This window comes from Capricornis sumatraensis, chromosome 13, assembly GCF_032405125.1.
Source record: "Capricornis sumatraensis isolate serow.1 chromosome 13, serow.2, whole genome shotgun sequence".
Classification (NCBI taxonomy): Eukaryota; Metazoa; Chordata; class Mammalia; order Artiodactyla; family Bovidae; genus Capricornis; species Capricornis sumatraensis.
Genome location: NC_091081.1, coordinates 67,020,725 through 67,044,916, shown reverse-complemented (window position 1 = coordinate 67,044,916; position 24,192 = coordinate 67,020,725). Strand labels below are relative to the sequence as shown.

The 24,192-nt window shown below is 36.4% G+C and overlaps 1 protein-coding gene across 3 annotated transcripts in view; it reads right to left on the bottom strand.

Moving 5' to 3' along the window:
- The window catches only part of VTA1 (vesicle trafficking 1), a 71,378-nt gene that overhangs the window by 37,610 nt on the left and 9,576 nt on the right, over positions 1–24,192 (bottom strand). For all 3 annotated transcript variants that reach the window (XM_068985198.1, XM_068985199.1, XM_068985200.1), the window contains exons 2-4: positions 12,245–12,339; positions 9,432–9,559; positions 8,686–8,761 (exon numbers count right to left, since the gene is read on the bottom strand). In XM_068985198.1, coding sequence (XP_068841299.1) covers positions 8,686–8,761; positions 9,432–9,559; positions 12,245–12,339 — 299 coding nt within the window. The remainder of the gene's footprint in view (positions 1–8,685; positions 8,762–9,431; positions 9,560–12,244; positions 12,340–24,192) is intronic.

Here is a 24,192-nt window from a genome sequence, read left to right as displayed (position 1 = left end):
ATTCTCTAGGAGCTCCAATAGAGGAAATGTAGATTAGCGCCAATCAAAATATGGTCTGAGAACCAGAGCTGGCTCGCAAACTGTTTACCGGTTTTGTGACAAGATAGTATAGAAATTGAGAGCATTTAGCAGACAAAACAAATCTGGCTTGTATTTTATATGTCTTCTTTAAGTGCTATTTTTCTAGATAATCATAACTTGTATTTTACAAAACAATCAGTCTGCAACAGAATGGTTATTAAGAGGGAAACAAAAAAAGAGGCTGGACTTTATCACAGAGAGTTTGTGAATACTGTACTGGGGCATAGCATCTGGGCATAAGGAACTTATATTTTCTGAGTCTGTTTTCTAACTGTAATTCAGGGCTGTGAAAGTGAAAAAAGCATCTAAGTACAGTGCCAGATCAATGGTAGGAGTATATCCCTTTACTGTATTTTGCTCTTATTACACCATATATCATCACAATCAGTTATTCTGCTTCTCTTTCCAAGTTGGAACACAAACTCCATGAGGGCAGGAAAACATACCATTTGATTCCCTCAAATTAGCAGAAACTCAACAGATAAAGGCAAAATGGTATCTGCTCCTCAAACATTGCTAGAAGTGAAATAAACCTAAAATACAATAAAAGGAAGTCTATCAACACTGGCCATAAGTAGTTAACACAAGATGTTCCAGTAGGAATATAACCTGTTTATGGTTTGAACATTGCTTGCTTCAAAAGAGAAAAGTAAAAAATTCAACATATACTCTGCTGACTCTACACCTAAAACTGGGACACTGATTCCAAGACAGCTATAGGAATGGTAAAAGTTTACATGACTATAAATTTAATCAAATTCTGAGATGGAATTATATAAAGCACAGTTAAAAGAGTTAAATGAAAGTTGCTCAGTCATGTCTGACTCTTTGGGACTCCATGGACTAAACAGTCCGTGGAATTCTCCAGGCCAGAATACTGGAGTGGGTAGCCTTTCCCTTTTCCAGGGGATCTTCCTGACCCTGTAATTGAACCCGGGTCTACCAAACAGATAGGAGAGTTCAGAAACAGAATAGCAACAGATAAACCATTTTATTTTTTTAAAGCTAAAGACTAAAGAAAATGTAGACTTTTAAAATTTTGGGCAACTATGAATACTGACATCAAATTAAAGGGAAAAAAAGTCAGAAAATAGACCAAGAAAAATTATATCTGTTGCATTTTATAAGAACTATGAAAGAAGTTCTGTGTAAACAAGTCTGAACCTTATCTTCATCTATAGATAGAAAAATGAAAAGCGAAACTAGAGCAACTTTTGAAATAGCTATAGCTAAACAGCTACTGAATAGCTTCTGTTTGTACTCTGAGATTTTAACCAATGTGCAAATTTATAGTTACTGCCAAAAAAGATTTAAGAGTAGAATGAGAAAAAGTCCCTCCTTTGAGGATGTGCAGTATCATTTATTCCAAAATACAATATATAAACCTTAAGTTAATGCACTTATAGTTTAACAATCATATAATCTCAATCATGGAAAATTTGAGAGAATGGAAAAATGCACATAAGGGCTAGAATAATGTAGCTAAGACTTGTAGAGAAGGCAAGACCTAGACAAAGCAGGCTAAAAAAAACCTAGTTTACAACAGTGAAAGCAGAGATGGAGGTAAGCAGATTGGTCTGACAAACGTAAAAAGGGACTTGTAAGAAGTACCAAGAAGGAGCCTGGACTTGCAATACCAGGAAAGGAAAAGTCTCTTTTAGGTTCTTCACTAAAACAATGATTGGGGAGAACATGGAAAAAGAGCCTAAAATAGGAAAATTCATTAGGTTATCTGTAGTAACATAGCTTGTGAACGACTGACCTTTAAAAAAAAGGCTGAAATGTTAAATAAATTTAATTAGCAGACTTCACATCTTTATGTACAAATGCCATACAGATGCCCCAGATGTTCACCCTATTATCTCCTATACTGATAACCCCCACAATGCCATGTCAGGTTTCTTCTCCTTTTTTATTACTAGAGATTAGTTCTTTGCTGTCATCATTTCTGGTGGCTTTACTTTTCATTATCATTTATACAACTTATATGGGTAATTTCTCATCCCTCCTTTTGGAACTTTTAATCAAAAACGATATTTGCTTCTCTCCTCTCCCTTTTTGTTTCCTTTCTCATCCCTGTTTTTTATTTGCCCTCTCCCGTCTCTTCTTGTATGCTTGGCACATATAATCATAGATTTGGATAGCTGCAAAGGACCTCAGAGATCTGCTCAACCATGCTTCCCATTTTATTTACAGAGGAAAAACCAATTCCAGAGAGGTAAAATGACCTCTTGGTTGGGAGTTCAGTAAGGTTTGGCTCTGACAACTACCTTTCTGTTCTTCTCAAAAATTTTCAGAGTTGATAGAAAAAAAAATACTATTTTTTAAACTTTAGAAAATATAATTAAAATGTTTAAAGATAGCATTAAAAATTTAATGCTAATTAAATCATTATCTTGATTATAAAGATGACAAAATTAAAAGATTATTTTTAAATATACAAATAAAAATTATAAGATAATCATGACTTTCCCTTCCCTGTTTTTTGTTATTGTAGGCTTTAATGTTTCTCAACTAGCATTCTTTGAGAAGCAAGAGAAACAAATCTTTTTGAAGAGTTTCAGTTTTATCAAAAAACTATGGGATACTATGCAGTTAATAACCACTACATTTCCTTTATAAATGAACAAATAAAATATATCAAGTCCTGAAATCTACCTACAGGAGTATATATTAAGAAAAAAAAAATCTGCCTACCTGAAATCCTTAAACTCATTCTTTCCCCATCTGTTTCCTGTCTTTGTCTCTGCTAGTGTTTTTAAAGTACAGAATGAACTGAAGTGAAAGTTGAAAGAAGGGAATGAGTTACAACTGTTATAAGTAACCAGTTATATACCCAGTTTTTAAAACATCTCATGGGATTAATAGTTATTCTGAAATAAGAAATGTTCCAATAGTTTGCATCTTGATTTGGGCATTGAGTGCTTAAATCATAAGTTAATAAATACAAGGCTTAGATTTCCTGAGACAACAGTGAGAACCTACAACAGAGAGTTAATGCTGATGATCACCTTATTTATCTGTTTTGGTAGCAGCTGCTAAAGTGGAGCACTGTTTAAAACTGTTTAACACTTTAAATAATTGTTTTGAAAAAGCTATTACCTCAGTGATAATGATGGAGATGCCATTTCTAGAAATGGAAAATGATGGAACAAAACAACATTAAAAGTAAGAGAAAGTAGAATTTGAAACTAGGGTGATCAAACCAGTTGGCTGGGGGATTATGTTACTGATGCATGGACAATCTTGCCAGTATTTTACTTTCCTTGTCAGTTGCCTTTATTTAGTCAATCTTCAATCATGGCCAAAAACCCATTCACTAGTCATGCAAGGATAAGAATTATCGCTGTGTAATAATGGATATGAGAAATGTCAGTACTGTATGCCAAAGAAATTTTTGGTATATACAACTTTCACTGGATATACAAATTTTGCATGCTGTAACAAACATATGTAAGGCAGTGAAAACTACCTACTCATACTGACACATTAATTGTGTGTACATTCCTTTTCTAATTTAAAATGCAGGATTTACATGAAGACCCAAAGAATAAATCTCAGCCCAATAAAACAACTTCAGGGACTTCCTTTCCACGCTGTCCCTACAATGCCTAATTTTCTCTATACTACTTCAGACCACGTCTGATTTCTTGATCCTTTAACCACCAAAACAGATGCTGATTTCCTACTTTAGTGCATATGCAAGGCAAAAAAATTATGTAGCAGGTTAGGTGATGAGATAGGGAAAGAAAATAGTATAAACACTTTGGGAAAATGTTGCTTTCATGCTTATACTACATACATTCTTTAGTATCCTCAGTAGCTAAACAAATCTCCCCCAACTCCTCTTGAAGTCCTACTGTTTGTCCTATTAGGTAGTCCTGGCTTTAGCTGCTACTGCTGCTGCTGCTAAGTCACTTCAGTCATGTCCAACTCTGTGCGACCCCATAGAGGGCAGCCCACCAGGCTCCCCCGTCTCTGGGATTCTCCAGGCAAGAACACTGGAGTGGGTTGCCATTTCCTTCTCCAATGGATGAAAGTGAAAAGTGAAAGTGAAGTTGCTCAGTCGTGTCCGATTCTTCACAACTCCATGGACTGCAGCCTACCAGGCTCCTCCACCCATGGGATTTTCCAGGCAAGAGTACTGGAGTGGGTTGCCACTGCCTTCTCTGGCTTTAGCTACTATGTTCAAATAACTAAGGAAGCAGTTCCTTGTTAAGGGTTCTACAGTTTAGTCGCTCAGTCATATCTGACTCTTTGTGACCCCATGGACTGCAATACACCAGGCTTTCCTGTCCATCACCAACTCCTAGAGCTTTTTCAAATTCATGTCTATTGAGTCAGTGATGTGATCCAACCATCTCATCCTCTTTTGTCCCCTTTTCCTCTTGCCTTCAATCATTCCCAGCATCAGGGTCTTTTCAAGTAAGTTAGTTCTTCCCATCAGGTGGCCAAAGAATTGGAGTTTCAGCTTCAGTATCAGTCCTTCCAAAGAATATTCAGGACTGATTTCCTTTAGGATGGACTGGTTGGATCTCCTTGCTGTCTAAGGTACTCTTAAGAGTCTTCTCCAAAATCACAGTTCAAAAGCATCAGTTCTTCGGTGCTCAGCTTTCTTTAGAGTTCAACTCTCACACTGATACATGACTACTGGAAAAACCATAGCTTTGACTAGATGGATCTTTGTTGGCAAAGTAATGTCTCTGCTTTTTATATATGCTGTCTAGGTTGGTCGTAACTTTTCTTCCAAGGAGGAACTGTCTTTTAATTTCACGGCTGCAGTCACTATCTGCAGTGATTTTGGAGCCCCCTCCAAAAAAAGTCTGTTACTGTTTCCATTGTTTCCCCATCTATTTGCTATGAAGTGATGGGACTGATACCATGATCTTAGTTTCCTAAATGTTGAGTTTTAAGCCAACTTTTTCACTCTCCTCTTTCACTTTCATCAAGACGCTCTTTAGTTTTTCTTCACTTTCTGCCCTCAGGGTCGTGTCATCTGCGTATCTGAGGTTATTGATATTTCTCCCAGCAATCTTGATTCCAGCTTATGCTTCATCCAGCCCAGCGTTTCTCATGATGTACTCTGCATATAAGCTAAATAAGCAGGGTGACAATATACACCCTTGACGTACTTTTTCCTGATTTGGAACCAGTTTGTTGTTTCATGTCTGGTTCTAACTGTTGCTTCTTGACCTTCATACAGATTTTTCAGGAGGCAGGTAAGGTGGTCTGGTATTCCCTTCTCTTAAAAAAATTTCCACAGTTTGTTGTGATCCACACAGTCAAAGGCTTTGGCATAGTCAATAAAGCAGAAGTAGATGTTTTTCTGAAACTCCCTTGCTTTTTCGATGATCCAATGGATGTTGGCAATTTGATCTCTCATCCTCTGCCTTTTCTAAATCCAGCCTGAACATCTGGAAGTTCACGGTTCATGTACTTTTGAAGCCTGGCATGGAGAATTTTGAGCATTACCTTGCTAGCGTGTGAAATGAGTGCAGCATTCTCTGGCATTGCCTTTCTTTGGGATTGGAATGAAAACTGACCTTTTCCAGTCTATGGCCACTGCCGAGTTTTCCAAATTTGCTGGCATATTGATTGCAGCACTTTCACAGCATCATCTTTTAGGATTTGAAAGAGCTTAACCGTAATTCCATAACCTTCACTAGCTTTGTTCATAGTGAGCTTTCTAAGGCCCACTTGACCTTGCATTCCAGGATGTCTGGCTCTAGTACCTAAATGTAAACTTAGATTCTTTTTTCTTTTGAAATACAGATGAATTACATGCTAAATAGAGATATTTATATATCCATTAATTAAAACAAAAACAAAACAAAATCTCCATTAGTCACTTAAGATTTGTGAACATTCTGTTCTCTTTCCTGTATCTGTCACTTTACCTATTGTCTGGGTTCCCCACTGTTGGCAGTTATAACTTCATGGAACTGTGTGCGTGCTTCTGAGATATGTGAGCAAAAGCAGTTCCTCCAAGTAAGAAGTAGGAGACGCCTCTCAGAAGGAAGAGACACTCAGAACGATATGGCAAACCGATCTGCTACTTTGCCTCATTATGACGTTCTCTTCTGACATCTGACATTTCCATCCTCTTCTCTGTGTTTCTTTATTCACTTCTTCCTCTAGCCTTTTATATGCAGGTGTTTATCAGGATGTTTATCTAACCATATTCTCTTTTAAAACTATCTTCTTAACCTGATAGTTTGTCTACTCTCCTAACTCGAATTTTCACCTCTCTTTTGCATATTTCTCGTCTTTTGACTTCCAAGAGTCTTGTGGCAATTTATTTTTGGTTGATATACCTGCATTTAAAATTTTAAATCTAAGTTTAAACATATTATTATTCCTCAGGTCAAAGACAACCCACTTAGTATGAAGTTCCACAGTAATCATTAGCTAGTTCTTTTGCTCAAAGTATAGCTCTTTATTCAAAAAAGTCCCCTTACTGAAGATGCCAGTCTTTTTATCATCTGTCTAATCTGACTTTATTTTTTTGGGCTCCAAAATCACTGCAGATGGTGACTGCAGCCATGAAATGAAAAGATGCTTACTCCTTGGAAGAAAAGTTATGACCAACCTAGATAGTATATTCAAAAGCAGAGACATTACTTTGCCAACAAAGGTCCGTCTAGTCAAGGCTATGGTTTTTCCTGTGGTCATGTATGGATGTGAGAGTTGGACTGTGAAGAAGGCAGAGTGCCGAAGAATTGATGCTTTTGAACTGTGGTGTTGGAGAAGTCTCTTGAGAGTCCCTTGGACTGAAAGGAGATCAAACCAGTCCATTCTAAAGGAGATCAGCCCTGGGATTTCTTTGGAAGGAATGATGCTAAAGCTGAAACTCCAGTACTTTGGCTACCTCATGCGAAGAGTTGACTCATTGGAAAAGACTCTGATGCTGGGAGGGATTGGGGGCAGGAGGAGAAGGGGACGACTGAGGATGAGATGGCTGGATGGCATCACGGACTCGATGGACGTGAGTCTGAGTGAACTCCGGGAGATGGTGATGGACAGGGAGGCCTGGCGTGCTGCGATTCATGGGGTCGCAAAGAGTTGGACACGACTGAGCGATTGAACTGAACTGAACTGAATCTCGCTTATGACTTACTTTTCTAATCAGGTCTCTTTTTCTCCTTCACCCACCAGGTACTCTCCAAAAAAATCCCATGGACAGAGGAGCCTGGCTGGTCTACAGTCCATGGGGTCAGAAAAGAGTCAGACATGATTGAGCAACTAGACAACAACGCATACTGGTAAAACAGGAAAAGAAATCTAGATAAATAGTAACAGGAGATGGGAGCAGAAACGGAGCCGAACATTAGATTTATAGAACCTTTAAAATATAAGTGAGTGAGAAGCATCTCTGATTTTCACACTCCAGGTCTCAGTTTTCTCTTATATTCAGTACTTCTCCATTTCAAGAAAATCTGACAGAAGTGGTCCTCGATGGGCACTGCCCCATATCCTAGAGGGTGTTTGGAAATATCTGCTGGTGGTTTCCAGTCATCTGACTGATGGAGGAATGCTCTGTGGGCAAGGGTCAGGAATGCTTTGAAATAAAAGGGACAGTCACACTCAGTAAAAGGTGTCCCTCATTTAGCAGTTTTGAACTGTACTGCACATTTCTGCCAACTCAAAAACTTAGCTTATGATCATCAACCCTACAGCTTCACTTCATTTTACATATAAACAAAGAATATTTTGCACAGTTTTGATACACTGTTTTATGAAAATGTAAACTATCTCATAGACTGTTTTGTTTGGAATTTTACTCTGAACAGCTAACCATTTTGAAAAAAATCATTTTTCATAAAAAGCAATCTCTCCAGAGATTGCGTATCACTAATAAGACATTCCTCTATCAGTCTCATTTGTAACTCCCTTTTCTTCTTTCTCTTTCTAAATTAATCTCTCTCCTCTCAGAAAACAATTCTTCCAGGTGAATGGTAAAGCCCATTACAGTAAAAAGAACAACACTGGAACTAATGGCAATAAGTTCATCACTTAGCCTCAATTTGCTCATACATAAAATGAATATGTGCTCAACTTATTTCAGAGTGGTTTTGAGAAACAAACTGATAAAATGGATAGGAAGCACCTCATAAAATATCAAGTTATATATGCATTTTACAATAGAAACAAATCTCTAACAATAGTATTTCTGGCAAGAAATAAAATAGGAAAGAAAAAAAAAAACAGTCCTAAAAAGTTTCTCTCTCCAGTAATGTTTACCAAATAACAATAAATAAATTTAACAGCATCAAGGATCGGTACTATTCAAACACTCAATAAAATAAAACTATGAACCTGGGGTTCAGAGACCAATATAGTAGCCATGCACTCACTGAAGTGTTAAAAACATGCTGCATTTAAAGAACCTACTACAAAAAGAGAACATTTACTGTTAAAAAATAATTTCACCTTTTGTTTTTAACTTTTTAAAATGTAGCTAGTATATAATTTAAAATTACACGTTTTGCTTTTACTACATTTCTGATGGACAAGTGCTCTAAATAAACAATGCAATAACAAAACTAATAAAAAGCAACCAATACTGATTTCTAGCTAATAAGGCAATAAAGAATATACACTCACTTCATCAGTGAGTTCTCCAAACACTGTTATGACATCTATTAAAAGACTTGCAGTATAGAAGGACTTGATCATGTTTCTGGAAGAGAAAAGAGAGTTTGTCTAATTGAAATGAAAAATGTAAGATGCAGAATTAGTCTTGTAGCTATGAGAAAAAAACTTCCAATGTTTTAAAAAGCACTCTGAAGTTCACGTTTTCAATAAAATTAGATTTTAGGAACACAATGGAGCTCCTTCTGTAATCTGTATTAGGAGGAAGTGAGAACACATATTACAGGTGAATATGGTACAATAAGGTTTTCACAGTATGCTTTTCTCTTTAGAAAGTGTAGTGACAATATTATCTGAATTGATATTATGCTATGTGTATTTCTTTGTATTTAAGTTTTACTGTAACGACAAATCATTTGAATCTGTGGGGTTGGAAACTTTTAAAATCAGTATCACTGAACCAGGATGTTTTGGCTAATAGTAACTCAGATTTTATTCAACTGCTAAAGAATGGCTAGTTAGAGTGTATTTACTGAGGAAATGAATCTGCTCTGGGTACTTGTCTTTCAGCCATGTTATCTAAAAAGCCAGGATCACTCTTATAACCCAGACTTATTCTAAGATTCAAAAAAAACAGAACAAAACAAACACCTAAATAATTAATCAGGAATCCTGGTACTTTTTAAGAAAAAAACTGGATAAATTCTGGTTATACAGTAATAAAACTTGTCATTTTTATTTGATCTTTCTTTACTTACTTGTGAAATCTCCCAGCACGATCTTCATTATCTGCATACAAAAACATTTTCAAAGCGTAATTCTCCAAATGTGCAGAACCAACTATTTCTTGAGTAATAGCTTCATTATCACCCAACTGTTTCTTAAGCTAAAATGAAATGAGATATAGAACTTATGATTCTGGACTCAGAGAAGTGTATACCAAGTATAAGAAATCCTAATAATCAAATCCAATGTTTACAAAAATTTGAAGAAAGTTACTCATGATAACCTGAAAGTATAATTTAGTTCTAAATATCAAAACATGTATGAGCATGCTCAGTTGTGTTCGCCTCTTTGCCATCTTATGGACTACAGCCCACCAGGCTCCTCTACCCGTGGGATTCTCCAGGCAAGAATACTAGAGTGGGTTGCTATTTCCTCCTCCAGGGGATCTTCCTGACCGAGGGATCAAAATTGCATCTCCTGCGTCTCCTGCATTGGCAGGTGAATTCTTTACCATTGAGCCACCTGGGAAGCCAAAATATCAAAATAATAAAGAGCAAAAAAAAAGATAACATGCCCAACTATCTATGTAAAGCATCAGACAAAAATTTCAAATGTACAAAAAAAATGGAGTTAAGAAATTATTTCTTAGCCGTATAATTTAAATTTTTAATTTACTCCTATTTCAATACCTCCTATCAAATATAGAAAAATACAAAGTATTTCTCAGAGCACACTGTTAAATTTAGCCAAATATACACCTCAAATCAACACAATTTACACCGATGTAAATTTCCAGTCAGTATATCCCTTCCCTACACACAGAAAAAGTATTTTAAAAACAACAAATTAAATTACTATATTTTACTGAGACTGTCATATTGGACTAACATGACCTTCTAGAATATTAGATCTGAATTATCACACAATTGTAAAGAACATTATAAAGTAAAGAATTAAATTTAGAAAAAGCCACAGAATTTTTCATACATCAGCAAAGTAAGTACTCTCATAATTAAGGCCCAGAAGAGACTGAATATTGGAATTTAAAGACATCTGGGCATCCTTACCCCCAAAAGTCCCACATGTAACACTAGTTTACTGTACCCACACTGTGAAATAATTTAATTGGAGAGGCAATTTATTTCTAGAAAAATTTAGTGGGAGTAAGCCATTTAATCTCATCCTTAACATAAAATATCTCTCAGCAAAAACATAATATACCTGAAGTGAACCAAATATAAATATAAACATTATAATACAAGCAGATACGTTCTCACCATGGAATAAACTTCCTTGTTATTTAATGTAGATAATAAAAAATTCCTGGTAAGTCCCTTTATAAATGTGATTTTACATTTTGTGTATTATAAAGAACCATTTAAGTTTTGCCTTATCCATAAGCTATTGTTATTTCACCTATTATTGTTAAGCTGTAAAATTAATAGAGGTTTATTCTATATTAATGTCTGTAAGAGAAGGTATTTTACAAAGTATTGCTACCTGTCAGCAATACTGTTTCATCCACCTCCTAACCTCACTCTCAAAAAGAGTACTCAAGCCTTTTTTGCATTCACAGAAGCAGTGTTAGAAGTACAAGGCCAGACAGGTTCCAAGGGCAGCTGAGTGGTCATCAGTAGTGCCACCAGGCCTACCTTGGGTGGATAATAGCAGAAGATGACAGGGTTCTGGCTCTGAAGGTCAAATACCCATACAAGGTTAAAGAGAACACTCTTATCCATGGCTGCTTCATACAACTAACACTTTGATCTGAATAACTTTCAACATTTATAAAAGGTTCTGGACTGACTGGTATAAGTGTTTTGATTTTTAATGTTTAAGTTTTGTTTCTCTAAACAAAATAATGCAACTGGTCAAATAAATATTTAGGTTTCTAATTCTCATGTTAGGTACTCAGTCGTGTCTGAATCTTTGTGACCCCATGGATTGTAGCCCACCAGGCTCCCCTGTCCAAGGTACTCTCCAGGCAAGAATACTGGAGTGGGTTGCCATGCTCTCCCCCAGGGGATCTTCCCAACCCAGGGAGGAGATTAAGTAATGAGTAGACCTTGACATTGTTAGAAAAGAGTCTGGGGCACAGGGTGGAGCCCCTATTACTAAGTGAGGTTACTATAGTTTAGCATTGCCTTCCTGATATATTGATACCCAGTCAAATCCATTCAGTTTTCCCTGGATTGGTGCTTCTACACAATCTGTGATGTTACATCATAGTTCAAGATGATTCATTAGTCACCTACCACATTTCTGTTAGCAGAGGAGAATGCCTGGACCGTAAGAGTATCCTGTCACAGGACTAAGAGTGGGAGGAAGAGACAATAGGAAACTTGGCTTGTCTTTTTCACTAAATAAACAGCCCATTTCTTTTCTTTTTTTTGATGTGCCTTGTGGCATGTGGGATCTCAGTTCCCTTACCAGGGATCAAACCCACCCTCATGCAGTAGAAGAGCAAAGTCTTAACCACTCGATTGCCAGGGAGGTCCCCCATTTTATTATTATAAGAGCTATTTAAGAATTTCTAAATCAATCATCCATGTGAGTGCATGAAGGAAGGTTAGAAATGATTTGTTACTTATGAAATAATGATTCAAAGGTCTACAATAACCTGGAACAAGAAATAATGTATAGGCAAAGATATTGAAACCAACTTTTACTTACAACTCCCTAAGCACTATAATGTAGATGTAAAAAAAAATCGTCTAATTTTTCCTCAGCTATAATGACACTGCTGATTGCCACCAACAGTTAGAGCTACAATAACAAACACACACAAATGAAATAAAATGGCATTATAAACATTAATCAGAAAAATGTTCAGTGTTCAACTTACAGCTTCTAACTGATCCATTAGCCTTGATAGAAATTTACGACATTCAGGAGTTTTACTATCAATCTTCATTCCAGTTTGCATCGCATACAATCGACCTATAAAGAAAAATACAATGATGTGAATAATTCCCAGGACTGAATGTTTAAAATATGTTGTCTCTAATAATTTAAAATTTAAGTGAATTTAGAAATAAAACTTTGATTTACTGTGGATCTTATTCACAAATATAAAAAACGCGAAACACTATCCAAAGAATACAAGATTCATGATGATGATAACAAATTTCTATGAAGGAAGGCCTTCTCTTTTGACATTATATTTAAAATAAAAGGACCAGTTTGAGGTTGTCAAAAGAACCTGCAATTTAAATTTAGTAGGTAAATGAGGGCATTCAGAAAAACAACCTTGTGTATAGGAGCACTTGCCAAGGGCCAGATATGTGATAACTGATAAAATACACAATATGTGTTGGGAGAGAGGAAATGCCACTTGAGCTGAGGTTAATGGGGAGAATTGTTTTGGTCATTTTTATGTATACACGTAAAAATAAACATACTGAAGGAGGAAACAGACAGAACAGGCTCTATCTTGAAAGCAAGACTCCATCTTGGGCCAGATTGTGGACTCTGAGCTATATGCCCAGTATCTATGGAAACGACATACCAACTGGAAAACAAGACCCCCGGATGGAAGAGCCCCAGGGCTCGTACCTAGAGTCTCCATCGCCTAAAAGAATACCCTAATTATCTGTGTAACTGAATAGAATCATAAATTTTATTATGCTTATTGAGGTAAGGCCACAGGTCTATTGATAATTGTCCACTGTTAACTACCTAGGCTTAAGGCATATGAATCATGGGTTTAAGGCATACGAATCACTCACGGGTTAACTTTGATTGTATCCTTCTTTTCCTTTGTTCAGACTAGTTTCAGAGAATCTGGGGAGGTGGGTTTGAGCATGTACACTTAGGGTATGTAAGGTTTTCACAAAAACTGGTTGGGGTCCTTGGCTAAGAGGAGACTGCCTTGGGCCCACCGGTGTAATAAACTGCACTCCACTATCTGCATCGTCCTTCTGAGTGAGTTTGTTTGGCTACAATAATACTATCTCTTGGAACGTGTGGCTACAATAATACCATCTCTTGAAAAAAATAATAAAAATATTACAGATAAGGCTGAAGCTAAAAACTTCTCTGAAACCACAACCCTAAACAGCTTTCTCAGTGATGAAAGCTGTGAAGTTTGGTGGCAATTATTACCACTGGTGTGTACACATATTGCCTGTAATTTTCCTCTTAGTTTCAACAACATGCTCTGAAGAGTTGCGTAGCCCTACAGGGCTCCACAGTATGGACACGACATTTGAACTAAAGCACAATGAGGTATTCTCAGATTTTCATCATTACAAGCCATGCTGCACTACCAGACCTTCTTGAGTGCACACACATGAGTTTCCGGTGGGAGACACCAAGGAGAACTGCTGGCTTGTAGTATGTGTACCTTTTTCACCTGAAGAGCTACTCTTCAACTGTCCTTCAAAACAAATTACCACTATGCAGTTATAGTTACAACACCACATGCAAGCAGTCATTTCTCCCAAACTCACAAAAAGCTGACATTAAATTAAAAACTGGTATTAAACTTCCTATCAATCTCAGGACTGTGTTATCTCACTTTTGATTTTGCATTTTCACTACTCAAAAGATCTTAGAGATGTACTGAAGACCTCTATATTCTCTTTTATGAATGCAGAATAGCTATCAAAACAAAAATGCTTTTTAACAAACTGTTCTTTATACAGTAGGAAAGAGGGCCCTCACACCCCCAAGTGGAATCTTGTGAACACTATCACCTTTCCTGCTCTAGTCTTTTCTCCTCAGTAGGGAATCATTCAACCTATTTCTTCTCAGATTCTGCAACTCCAACTTAAACTCCATGATAATGGCAACTGTAGTCTACTTGGTTTGCTGATGGATCCCTGGCATCTGTGACAGTCCTTGGCCTTCAATAAACATTTTCTGAATAGATAAAATACATGAATGAAAGAACAGTTCATTCTGCCTGATGGTTTTAAATGCCACTTTTGTCATTCATTATCATATATTAAATTTTCATGGGACAAAAGGCCCCAACTCTATATTGTCTATCTTCCTTTGTTACTTGTTAGTCTACTATCTATCGTAGCTTTATTTACTACAGCTTTAAGCATGGCAAGCTGTTAGTTACACTTACAATTTCCAATTCACACCTTCTTTAAAGACGTGTTAATATACTAATACAATCGTGTATTCTGCGTGTGTTTAAATTCAATATCTGTGTCTGAAGGAACTACTTTTAAAGGCTTAGGCTTTTAGGGTTATCTCACAGAGCTTGAAGTTTAATTTATTAATATATTTATTTCTGTATCAAATGTAGGGGTTTGATTCATCCAGTTATCAATGAGAACAAAAATGGAGTTTCTTAAAGACCTGTACTGATTTATACTGACTCACAATGTAAAAAGCATGATACTTTCATTTTTACTGTACAATATCCAGCACTGGATACTAATCTGACAAAAAAAATCTAATTTGGAAGCAAAAATAAAAACCCACTTATTATATTCATTGCTTTGATCACAATGTGACAAAATTTCCTTTTTCTCTTTCTTTTAACCAGTCATATTTAATAACATGCCCAGGTCGTTTGAGAACTAGGTTTGAATCACCTCTCCCCATTTAAAAGCATGGCTGATCACCCTCCCCTTTTTAAAGCAGTCATCTCTTGAGTTGTTCAAGCTTCATGTCTATCTCAGTCAGCTCTTCTTTTGTCATAACTGTGACGGAACTCCCCAACACATCCTCTTAGTGAGCTGTCCAGGTCTTTCCTTCTAGCACTTTTGCTGTATTTCTTTTATTAAAAGTACATCACATGAGCTCTTTGGAAAATAAACATTTTGGATGAAAATTAGGCCATCTTTCAATTTTTGAATGTTGTTTTAAAATACAGAAACTTAAAATATTTATGTACCCAAAGTGATTTTTCTATCAATTCTACGCTTGGAAAGCTATTTATTTCCTAGAAACTGTTTATTCAGCTACATGATTTTTTCAGTTTTTCCTCTGGTTTTTCAAATTTAACTCTTTAATAACTTGCATCTACCTCAGTTACTGGTATCTGTCCCAAATGCAAGTGGTAAAAAATCCTTTCCTTCTCTAATGATTTGTGGTTCATCTTTAGTATGTTTTTACTTTTTATATGTCTTGGCTATTTGATTTTACTGTGATTACAGATCAAATGTCATCTCCTCATATGATAATACCTGTAACTGATAATATGCTTTTTCTTCCTTGAAATTTAATCTTTGTATTTCTTAATGTATTACCAATTTTTTTCTGAAGACTTTTAAGTGTTCTTGCTCTTATTTTCAAGGGCAAGGCTTTTAGCTGAGCGTAGGGATCAGTTCTGTGCCAGGCTGCTTCTATTTCCCCTAACAGTTTTCACCCTAAGCTATACTGAGGCTGCAGACTTTGAGACCCATAAGAGTCCAGGGAATGGCTGGAGTGTGGGAAGAAAATATTAGCCTTTTATTGATATGTTTATCTCATCCTTTATACTTTTCTTTTATATGCTTCCCTGGTAGCTCAGCAGATAAAGAACCTGCCTGCAGTGCAGGAGTCCAGGGTTTGATCCCTGGGTCGGGAAGATCCCCTAGAGACGGAAATGGCAAATCACTCCAGTATTTTTGCTTCAAAAATCCCATCAACAGAAGAGCCTGGCAGACCACAGTTCATGGGGCCGCAAAGAGTCAGGCACATGTAGTATTTTTACAATAAATATATATTTAAATATATTATATATAGTATATCAATACAGAAAAATTATTTATTATGTTACATAATATTCATGTTTAATCATTTTAAACTTGAGGGTAGATAAGCAAAAGGCTGAGCATCACTGCTCATTGCATCCTTCCTCCTCTCAACTGTAAACTATACTTTTTGCCCCAACCAAGTCCATGTTTCTCCACACAGCCCTACTCCTTCCACCATACTCCCTGGAACTACTATTGAAACAGTTCTGAAGAATCAGCAAACTGTCTTACCTCTCCTCAGATGCCTTCTTCCTCTTTGTCTTAATTAAAACCTAAATGTCACTTAAGAAATCATTTTCTTTGCAGTTCTCTCAAGTAATGAGTTTTAATTCTCTTACATTCTTTCTAGCATTTAAGAGAAGAGTTGGTAAGTATGACTGGTTTTCTTTTCGCATCCCACTGTTACAGTATTCTCTCAAGGCGTTCTAAATACACTGGTCTAGCACTCATCCATTCTCTTCCACTGGACTGTTATGCTTGGAATTGCTCATGGACCTCAGGGTCTTTCCTTATCTTTCCACTATCTTAAAAATTTCGCTGTTCACGTGGATAATTAATACTTGTGACAGAGACAGCTAGCAGCCTACCTGCATCCTTTCTCCCTGTCTTCTTTACTAACAAGATTCCTATATTATTAGGGAGTTATAATATAGCTAGCCAAAACAGTACATTTCCCTGTATTCCTCAAAGCAAAATATGGCCATGCTATTACCTAAGACAAATATTATATAACCAGAAGTGGTTGAGACTTATGGAAGGACTGTAAAATGGGAATGACAGCAGGGGAAAGGAAATGACTCATTCCCCTTTCTCCTCCCTGCTGCCTAGAACAGAAATGGGATGACTGAAACTCTAGTAGGTAGCTTGGACCACAAGGCGACTTTGGTAATCATGTGCTTGTTTATACATTTGAAATCAGAAAAAGCCTGGGTCCCTGATGACTTCATGGAATTGGTACTGGGTATTGCCGATATCAGACTTTCTTTTAAATGAGGAAAGAAATCCTTATTTTACTTATGCATTGTAATTCTGAATTTTCTGCAATAAGAAAGCAAATCTATTTCTAATGCATACATAGCGCTGTGCTCTCAATTCTTATCAGTTCTGATCTCCGTAACTGTACGGACTCTCCCTTATATGCCAGTAACCTCATAACTAAATTACCATTTCAAACTGCTGTACTGTTAATATCAGTATATCATGTACTCAATCTAAACATAACTGCTCTTCTTCCAACTTTAAACTCTGTGTGTTACAATAGGCTTCCAGTTCATTGGTGTCTCCTTACTTCTTCATTACAATCAGTCTTTTTTCCTTTAACTTCCTTCTGTAACTAGCTTTGATTTTATGATAGATTTTTCTAGGATTTTATTGCCCTATGTCTAAACCCTGAATCTTTTTATTACACTCCTCTGGCAAACGTACACTCATATATATATAAGCTCAACAATCCTCTCTCCCTGCATCTACATACCAGCAACACAGACCACAGACAGATCAGCATCACTATAAACATTAGAATTATCAACCTCAGAAGAGCTTAATACTTCTTCATATTGAATATTCCAGTATTATTTATTTGAGCAAGTAAAATACACTTTCCATCACTACAAACTGAGCAAGCTACAGTTTTTTAAACATACATATTTTTATGACATGCCAACATTTTATGTCCTGTGTGAAACATCTGGTTTGAAACTAATCTTAAAGCTCTCTGTTTTGTTTCCCATCTTCTTTCCTGTTTTGGCATTCTCTGAAGACATTTTATATTAATTGTGTAAAGACTGATTTCCTTATCTTCTCAACTTCTCAAATGACTATTTCAAGCATATTTCAAGCAAACCCTCACCCAAACACACACACAGAAAATTAAACAGACATCAGTTAATTATTTACTGTCTATATATACTATTAGTCAACACAGTAACACAATGTAAGGAAACAGAGGAGTGAGCTTCATTTCCCTGGGAGGTCTTTCTCCTTATTTTATTATCAAGTGGACAGTATATGAATTATACCATCTATGGAGCGTAGTGAACTACTTAATAGAGCAACCGTGGAAATAAACGGCTATCCAGCAACGGTAAAAGTCCATTAAGCAAACACACAGAAAACTAATCAGTATTTTCTTATTATCAAGAGAAAGTTATTTATTCCTATGTATAAAGTACAATTTTGTTTTTGATTTGTTACTTTTAACTACTTCCAACATTGCTCATAATAAAAATCAAGATTATCGGTATCTCCTTTGAAGTGAGAATCAGATTTATTCCCAATTCACTACCACCACAACCATCATCAATTTTCCTCACAACACAAATATAATATAAGCTTCTTACCCTCTAAAAGCTAACCTTAATACAAGTGGCTGATACTTGAAATACAGTGCAATGACAACACAGTTTAATGGTTTCACTTATACCCATTTTCTTCTTGGCTTGCATGCATATTCAGTCTTTGCAATACAAGGACATTATTACAAAGTAACACCTTTAATTGAAGGACTGGAAAGAATCATCTCAAAATTGAAAAGATTTAAGTACAAATTTGCCTAGCTTCTATATTTCTGAATATCTTACATGGTTTACAATTTGTAAGTTGTACAACAAGACACATTTTCTAATATTAATACAGTGAAAAGATGTTAAATCTACTTATGAAAATTTATACACCAAAAGATCTTTTAGTCATACGGATGGGAAAAAGGACTACTTTCATATAAAACTCTGTTCAGGACAAGTAATTCATTGTAGAAGCAGCAGTATGAAGAAAAATTGATGTCCAACATGGAAAATTACCTAGTAAAACAGAATAAATATGTAGCTAGAATCACCTATAGGGAAATAAATTTATTTCATCAAAGAAATGTGTTCATTTTTATGAATAAATATTTTTTAAAGATGAGTAATGAGGCATATTTGCAAAAGGATTAAATACTTCCCAACCTAACTTTAATGTGAAGCATTTAGGAGACAAATATTTACTAATCCTCAAGGCATGTATACTTCAAAGTTTCATTAAATCTAAACATTAACATTCTATCACATCCTCATTTATACATGAGAAATCTAAAAATATGAAATGCATGATATAAAGACACAAAAGGCACATAAAAGTAATTGTTAAGAGTGATGTACTAGTGGGTTAAATAAATATAGCACCCAAGTAGGAATCATTATGACATACACTGATGTATAAAGCCAAATTTTATTCCAGTAAATAGAACCAAATCTATTACTCTACTCATAAGTATATTATAAATACCTGCTCTATGATTAGTATTGTCTTTGTGAAGGGAAAAAAATAAAATAAAAACAAAGTATGAATGAATGTATCCTAATAAAGGGTATATACTACACTCATTCCTTCATGAAGTATTTTTAGAGCTTCTGTCATAATATAATAGCTTTAAGAAAAGTTAGCTCCTTCTGAATTCCTACTAAAAGACTATGCTGGTACTTAGTAAATAATAGTGATGATTTGATTACTAAAATAAGAACACAGATTCTAGATTAAGACATCTGAAGAAAGGAAACATATGAGATGACACCAATATCAACCTAGCATTCTGCCTGGAGGAACATCCCAGTCTAAGGAGTAGGAAGGGAATCCTAAACCGAACACAGTCCTCTGAGTTGAGAAAATGGACTGGAGTTCAGGGAGACTGAGGCAGCTGTAAACTGAGGGGCAGAGTTCTGAAGAGTATGAAACTACACAGAAAAGAAACCCCAAAATCTGTATAGGAGTTTATCTGGAGGCTCAGGTGAACACTGCCATGTGCATGTGAAGGAGAAAACTCTACAAGGCCAAAGAATGAACAGACGCTGTGAGCTGGACTATCCCCAGTGCACACATAGGGCTGGGATGCATTACAGTTCCAACCAAAAGGAGCAGAGAGCCCCAGAGGTTTACCCAGGATATTCTGTAGACAGCCCCCAACTAAGTAATAGGGTTAACCTGTCCCTACAGCAAGGAGTACTTTAGAACTGCCCTCTAAAGCTAAAAACAAAACAAGGCACCAAAGAATTAAACTGAACAGCAATTAATTGCTGACTGCATTTAATCCCTTCAAAGAATAGACATTCAAGAACTTAAAATTCACTCTGTCCCACAATCAATCAAAAATCACTAACGATGGCAATAGTAGAAGAATGTGAACATAAAACAATAAAACAATGACAAAATAATGGAAATAGCAGATGATGACACTAAAATACTGGGAAATCATTTTGAAGTATTTTATGGAAGCCATGAATAAAATGAGGAGATAGAACATACACAAAGGAACACAAAAGGGCCATCCAGAAATGAAATATAAGAGTATCTGAAATGAAAAGTTTTACTGGACAGGATTAATAGTAGTTTAAATATCATAAAAGAAAAAATGAATGAACTTCAGAACAAAGCAGTAGAAACTACCTAAAATAAAGCAGGGAGTAAAAAGACTGAAAAGGAAAACACAAAACCAGAGTTTCAGTGAGGTATGGGGAACCATCAAATGCGCTAACATATATGTAACTGGAGGCCACCCCCTCAAAGGTGGGGAGGAGTGGCAAAAATGACTGATGAATTCTTCACCCAGCAAAAATATCTTTCAAAAATAAGGATGAAAATAAAAGCTTGTTTCACACCCTAGAAGCTGATAGAATTGGTGACAATCCTATAAAGGAAATGATAAACTTTTCAACAGGCAAAAAATGACACATTTAAAACCAACTACAAAGGAATGAAGAATGCTGAAAATGGTAATTATGTGGGAATACACTAAAAATTTTATTTCCTCATTTTATAAATTTCTTTTCTTTTTTACTTTACAATACTGCATTGGTTTTGCTATACATTGACATGAATCCACCACAGGTGCACATGAGTTCCCAACCCTGAACCCCCCTCCCCATATCATAAGAAGGACATATCAGCATATCATAAAAAGGACAATTAAAAAATAACAACATTCTAGGGTTTACAGGTTTATAACTGAAATATACGACAACTACAGCCAAAGGACAGGAGAAGGGAAAAGTAAGTTCTAAACTAACATGTGAAATGCAATTTTATATAGTAGTTGACTGTGATAGCGGTTCTCTGATGGCTCAGTTGGTAAAGAATTTGCCTCCAATGCAGGAGATGCATGTTCGATCCCTGGGTCAGGAAGATCCCTTGGAGGAGGGCATGGGAACCCACCCTAGTATCTTGCTGACAGAATCCTATGGACAGAGGCGCTTGGAGGGCTACAGTCCATGGGGTCACAGAGTCGGGCACGACTGAAGCAACTGAGCACACACATACAGCCTGTGCAAGTTACTGTAATGCTAGTGTGTGTGTGTTAGCTTAGAGAGTTTAAAACCAAAAGGACTTACTCAAAACAGGAGTAATTATTAAAATAACTATTGTACAATATAAAATTCATGTCTGCAAATATGTTTGCAAAATAAAAAAAGAAATGGAATATTAATGGATAAGTCACCAGTCCAACTTTCTGAGGTTTTTATTATTAACCTGTCATGGGTACAGTAAAGTATCCGGAGTCAGCTTACAATAAAGAAATGATATACACTTAGACAAAAGGACTATGAGCTCAAATTAGTTGCTACAGATTCAGAAATCAGCACAAAAAAACTGCTTATCTTTAATTGGTTAAAGATAATAAGCTTAGTTAAATTTATTAGTCATTAAATCAATCTCTGTGTGATTAACAGCAAATAACAGGCAACTGATTATTAATCCTAATACCCAAGTAGCTTACCACCATCAATAAAAATTCATTATTATTTAGCCTTTAAGCATTTACACTGGTGTCCTATGACATCTTGTATACGAAATATACCATATGTATTTTCAACTTCCTGAACTACATCTAATTTTCCTATGGTCATATAAAGAAATGACTCTCAAAGAACATTTATACATGTTCATTGAATGTCTATTAATTGTACAATACCACCCCCTAGAGGAAACTTTTAAAAACCAAATCTGAAACTTTGTATGTTGATATTTAATATCAGCTTTATGTGTTGATATTTGATATCTATACTAAATATCAACACATAGTTTAAAGGGAAAGAATCTTTCTAGTTTTCACTTTATCCACAACATCAAATGTCACAGAATAAAAATATTTATCATATGGTGCCTATGTTTAGTAGGAACTCAAATATTTTCTGGCTTCATTAAGGTGAAAAAAAAAAAAGAGAGAAAGAGAGATACAAAGCTCAGAAAGTTATGTCAGTAACATCAAGCCTGTCCTCATTTTCACTCTCCACTTATCAGGAATCTTCCAGATTACTGCACTGGTTCCCTTTGTTTTCCCACTGATTTAACAAGTCCCTTTAGCTTCACTCTGTAACTGCTATTCTAATTACTACCTACTCTCAACAATTTTTCATATACCCACTTCTCATCCAGCATCTGTCATTCAGGTCCCGGTTCCATCACTAACAGAAGGACCAGGATGACTGTAAGGTTCAAATCAGATACCCTGAAGAAAAGGATTGTTATGAATGCCAAAAGCTACATGAATGTTAGTTCTGGCCTCTTTACTCCATGACAACTATAAGGTGTAGCTATAGGGACCATGGCTGCCTCAAAAGTCAGGTCAATTCACCGTTTTTGGAGTACCTATTCCTTATTGTGTAAATATCTTTAGTGGCCGAGCACTACCTGGTACAGTGAATGAATCAAGAGGCCCTAGCAGGGTACAGCCTCCTTAAGTTTACACTCTAGAAGGGACTACAGGCATATGAAAAGCAATTCAGATAAAGCCATACAAGGCACAATGAGGACCGAGAGACGATGCACCTTAAAACCAGGGAGTTTAAGACAAGGCCTCCCAGAGAAAGTGGCATTTAAGCTAGAACCTTAAGGATAAAAATGGAGTGGGTTTGGTAAGGAGGGCAAGAGGTGTCAAGGGCTAGAGAACAATGTTGGAAGGTCTGGAGACAACAGAAAGTCAGTCAGGTTCTAGAAATGGAGTGAAATTCAGCTTGATTAAAATTACAGAAGATGATGCCATGTTCAAATCATGAGTTATCACTAAGTTCAGTTCAGTTCAGTTGCTCAGTCGTGTCCGACTCTTTGCGACCCCATGAATCGCAGCACGCCAGGCCTCCCTGTCCATCACCATCTCCCGGAGTTCACTCAGACTCACGTCCATCGAGTCCATGATGCCATCCAGCCATCTCATCCTCAGTCATCCCCTTCTCCTCCTGCCCCCCAATCCCTCCCAGCATCAGAGTCTTTTCCAATGAGTCAACTCTTTGCATGATGTGGCCAAAGTACTGGAGCTTCAGCTTTAGGATCATTCCTTCCAAAGAAATCCCAGGGTTGATCTTCTTCAGAATGGACTGGTTGGATCTCTTTGCAGTCCAAGGGACTCGCAAGAGTCTTCTCCAACACCACAATTCAAAAGCATCAATTCTACGGCGCTCAGCTTTCTTCACAGTCCAACTCTCACATCCATACATGACCACAGGAAAAACCATAGCCTTGACTAGACGGACCTTAGTCGGCAAAGTAATGTCTCTGCTTTTGAATATACTATCTAGGTTGGTCATAACTTTTCTTGCAAGGAGTAAGCGTCTTTTAATTTCATGGTGCAGTCACCATCTGCAGTGATTTTGGAGCCCAAAAAAATAAAGTCTGACACTGTTTCTACTCTTTCCCCATCTATTTCCCATGAAGTGATGGGACCGGATGACATGATCTTCGTTTTCTGAATGTTGAGCTTTAAGCCAACTTTTTTGCTCTCCTCTTTCATTTTCATCAAGAGGCTTTTTAGCTCCTCTTCACTTTCTGCCATAAGGGTGGTGTCATCTGCATATCTGAGGTTACTGATATTTCTCCCAGCAATCTTGATTCCAGCTTATGTTTCTTCCAGTCCAGCATTTCTCAGGATGTACTCTGTATATAAGTTAAATAAGCAGGGTGACAATATACAGCCTTGACGTACTCCTTATCACTAAACGTACTTATATTTTTTCTGATAGTCAGATGGAGCTACTATTGGTGTTTTAAAAAAATTTTTGCTTTAAGTAAAGCTTTTGTTGTTTAGTAATGATGGTATGAAACACGCCCACTTACGAGAAAATTTTTAAAA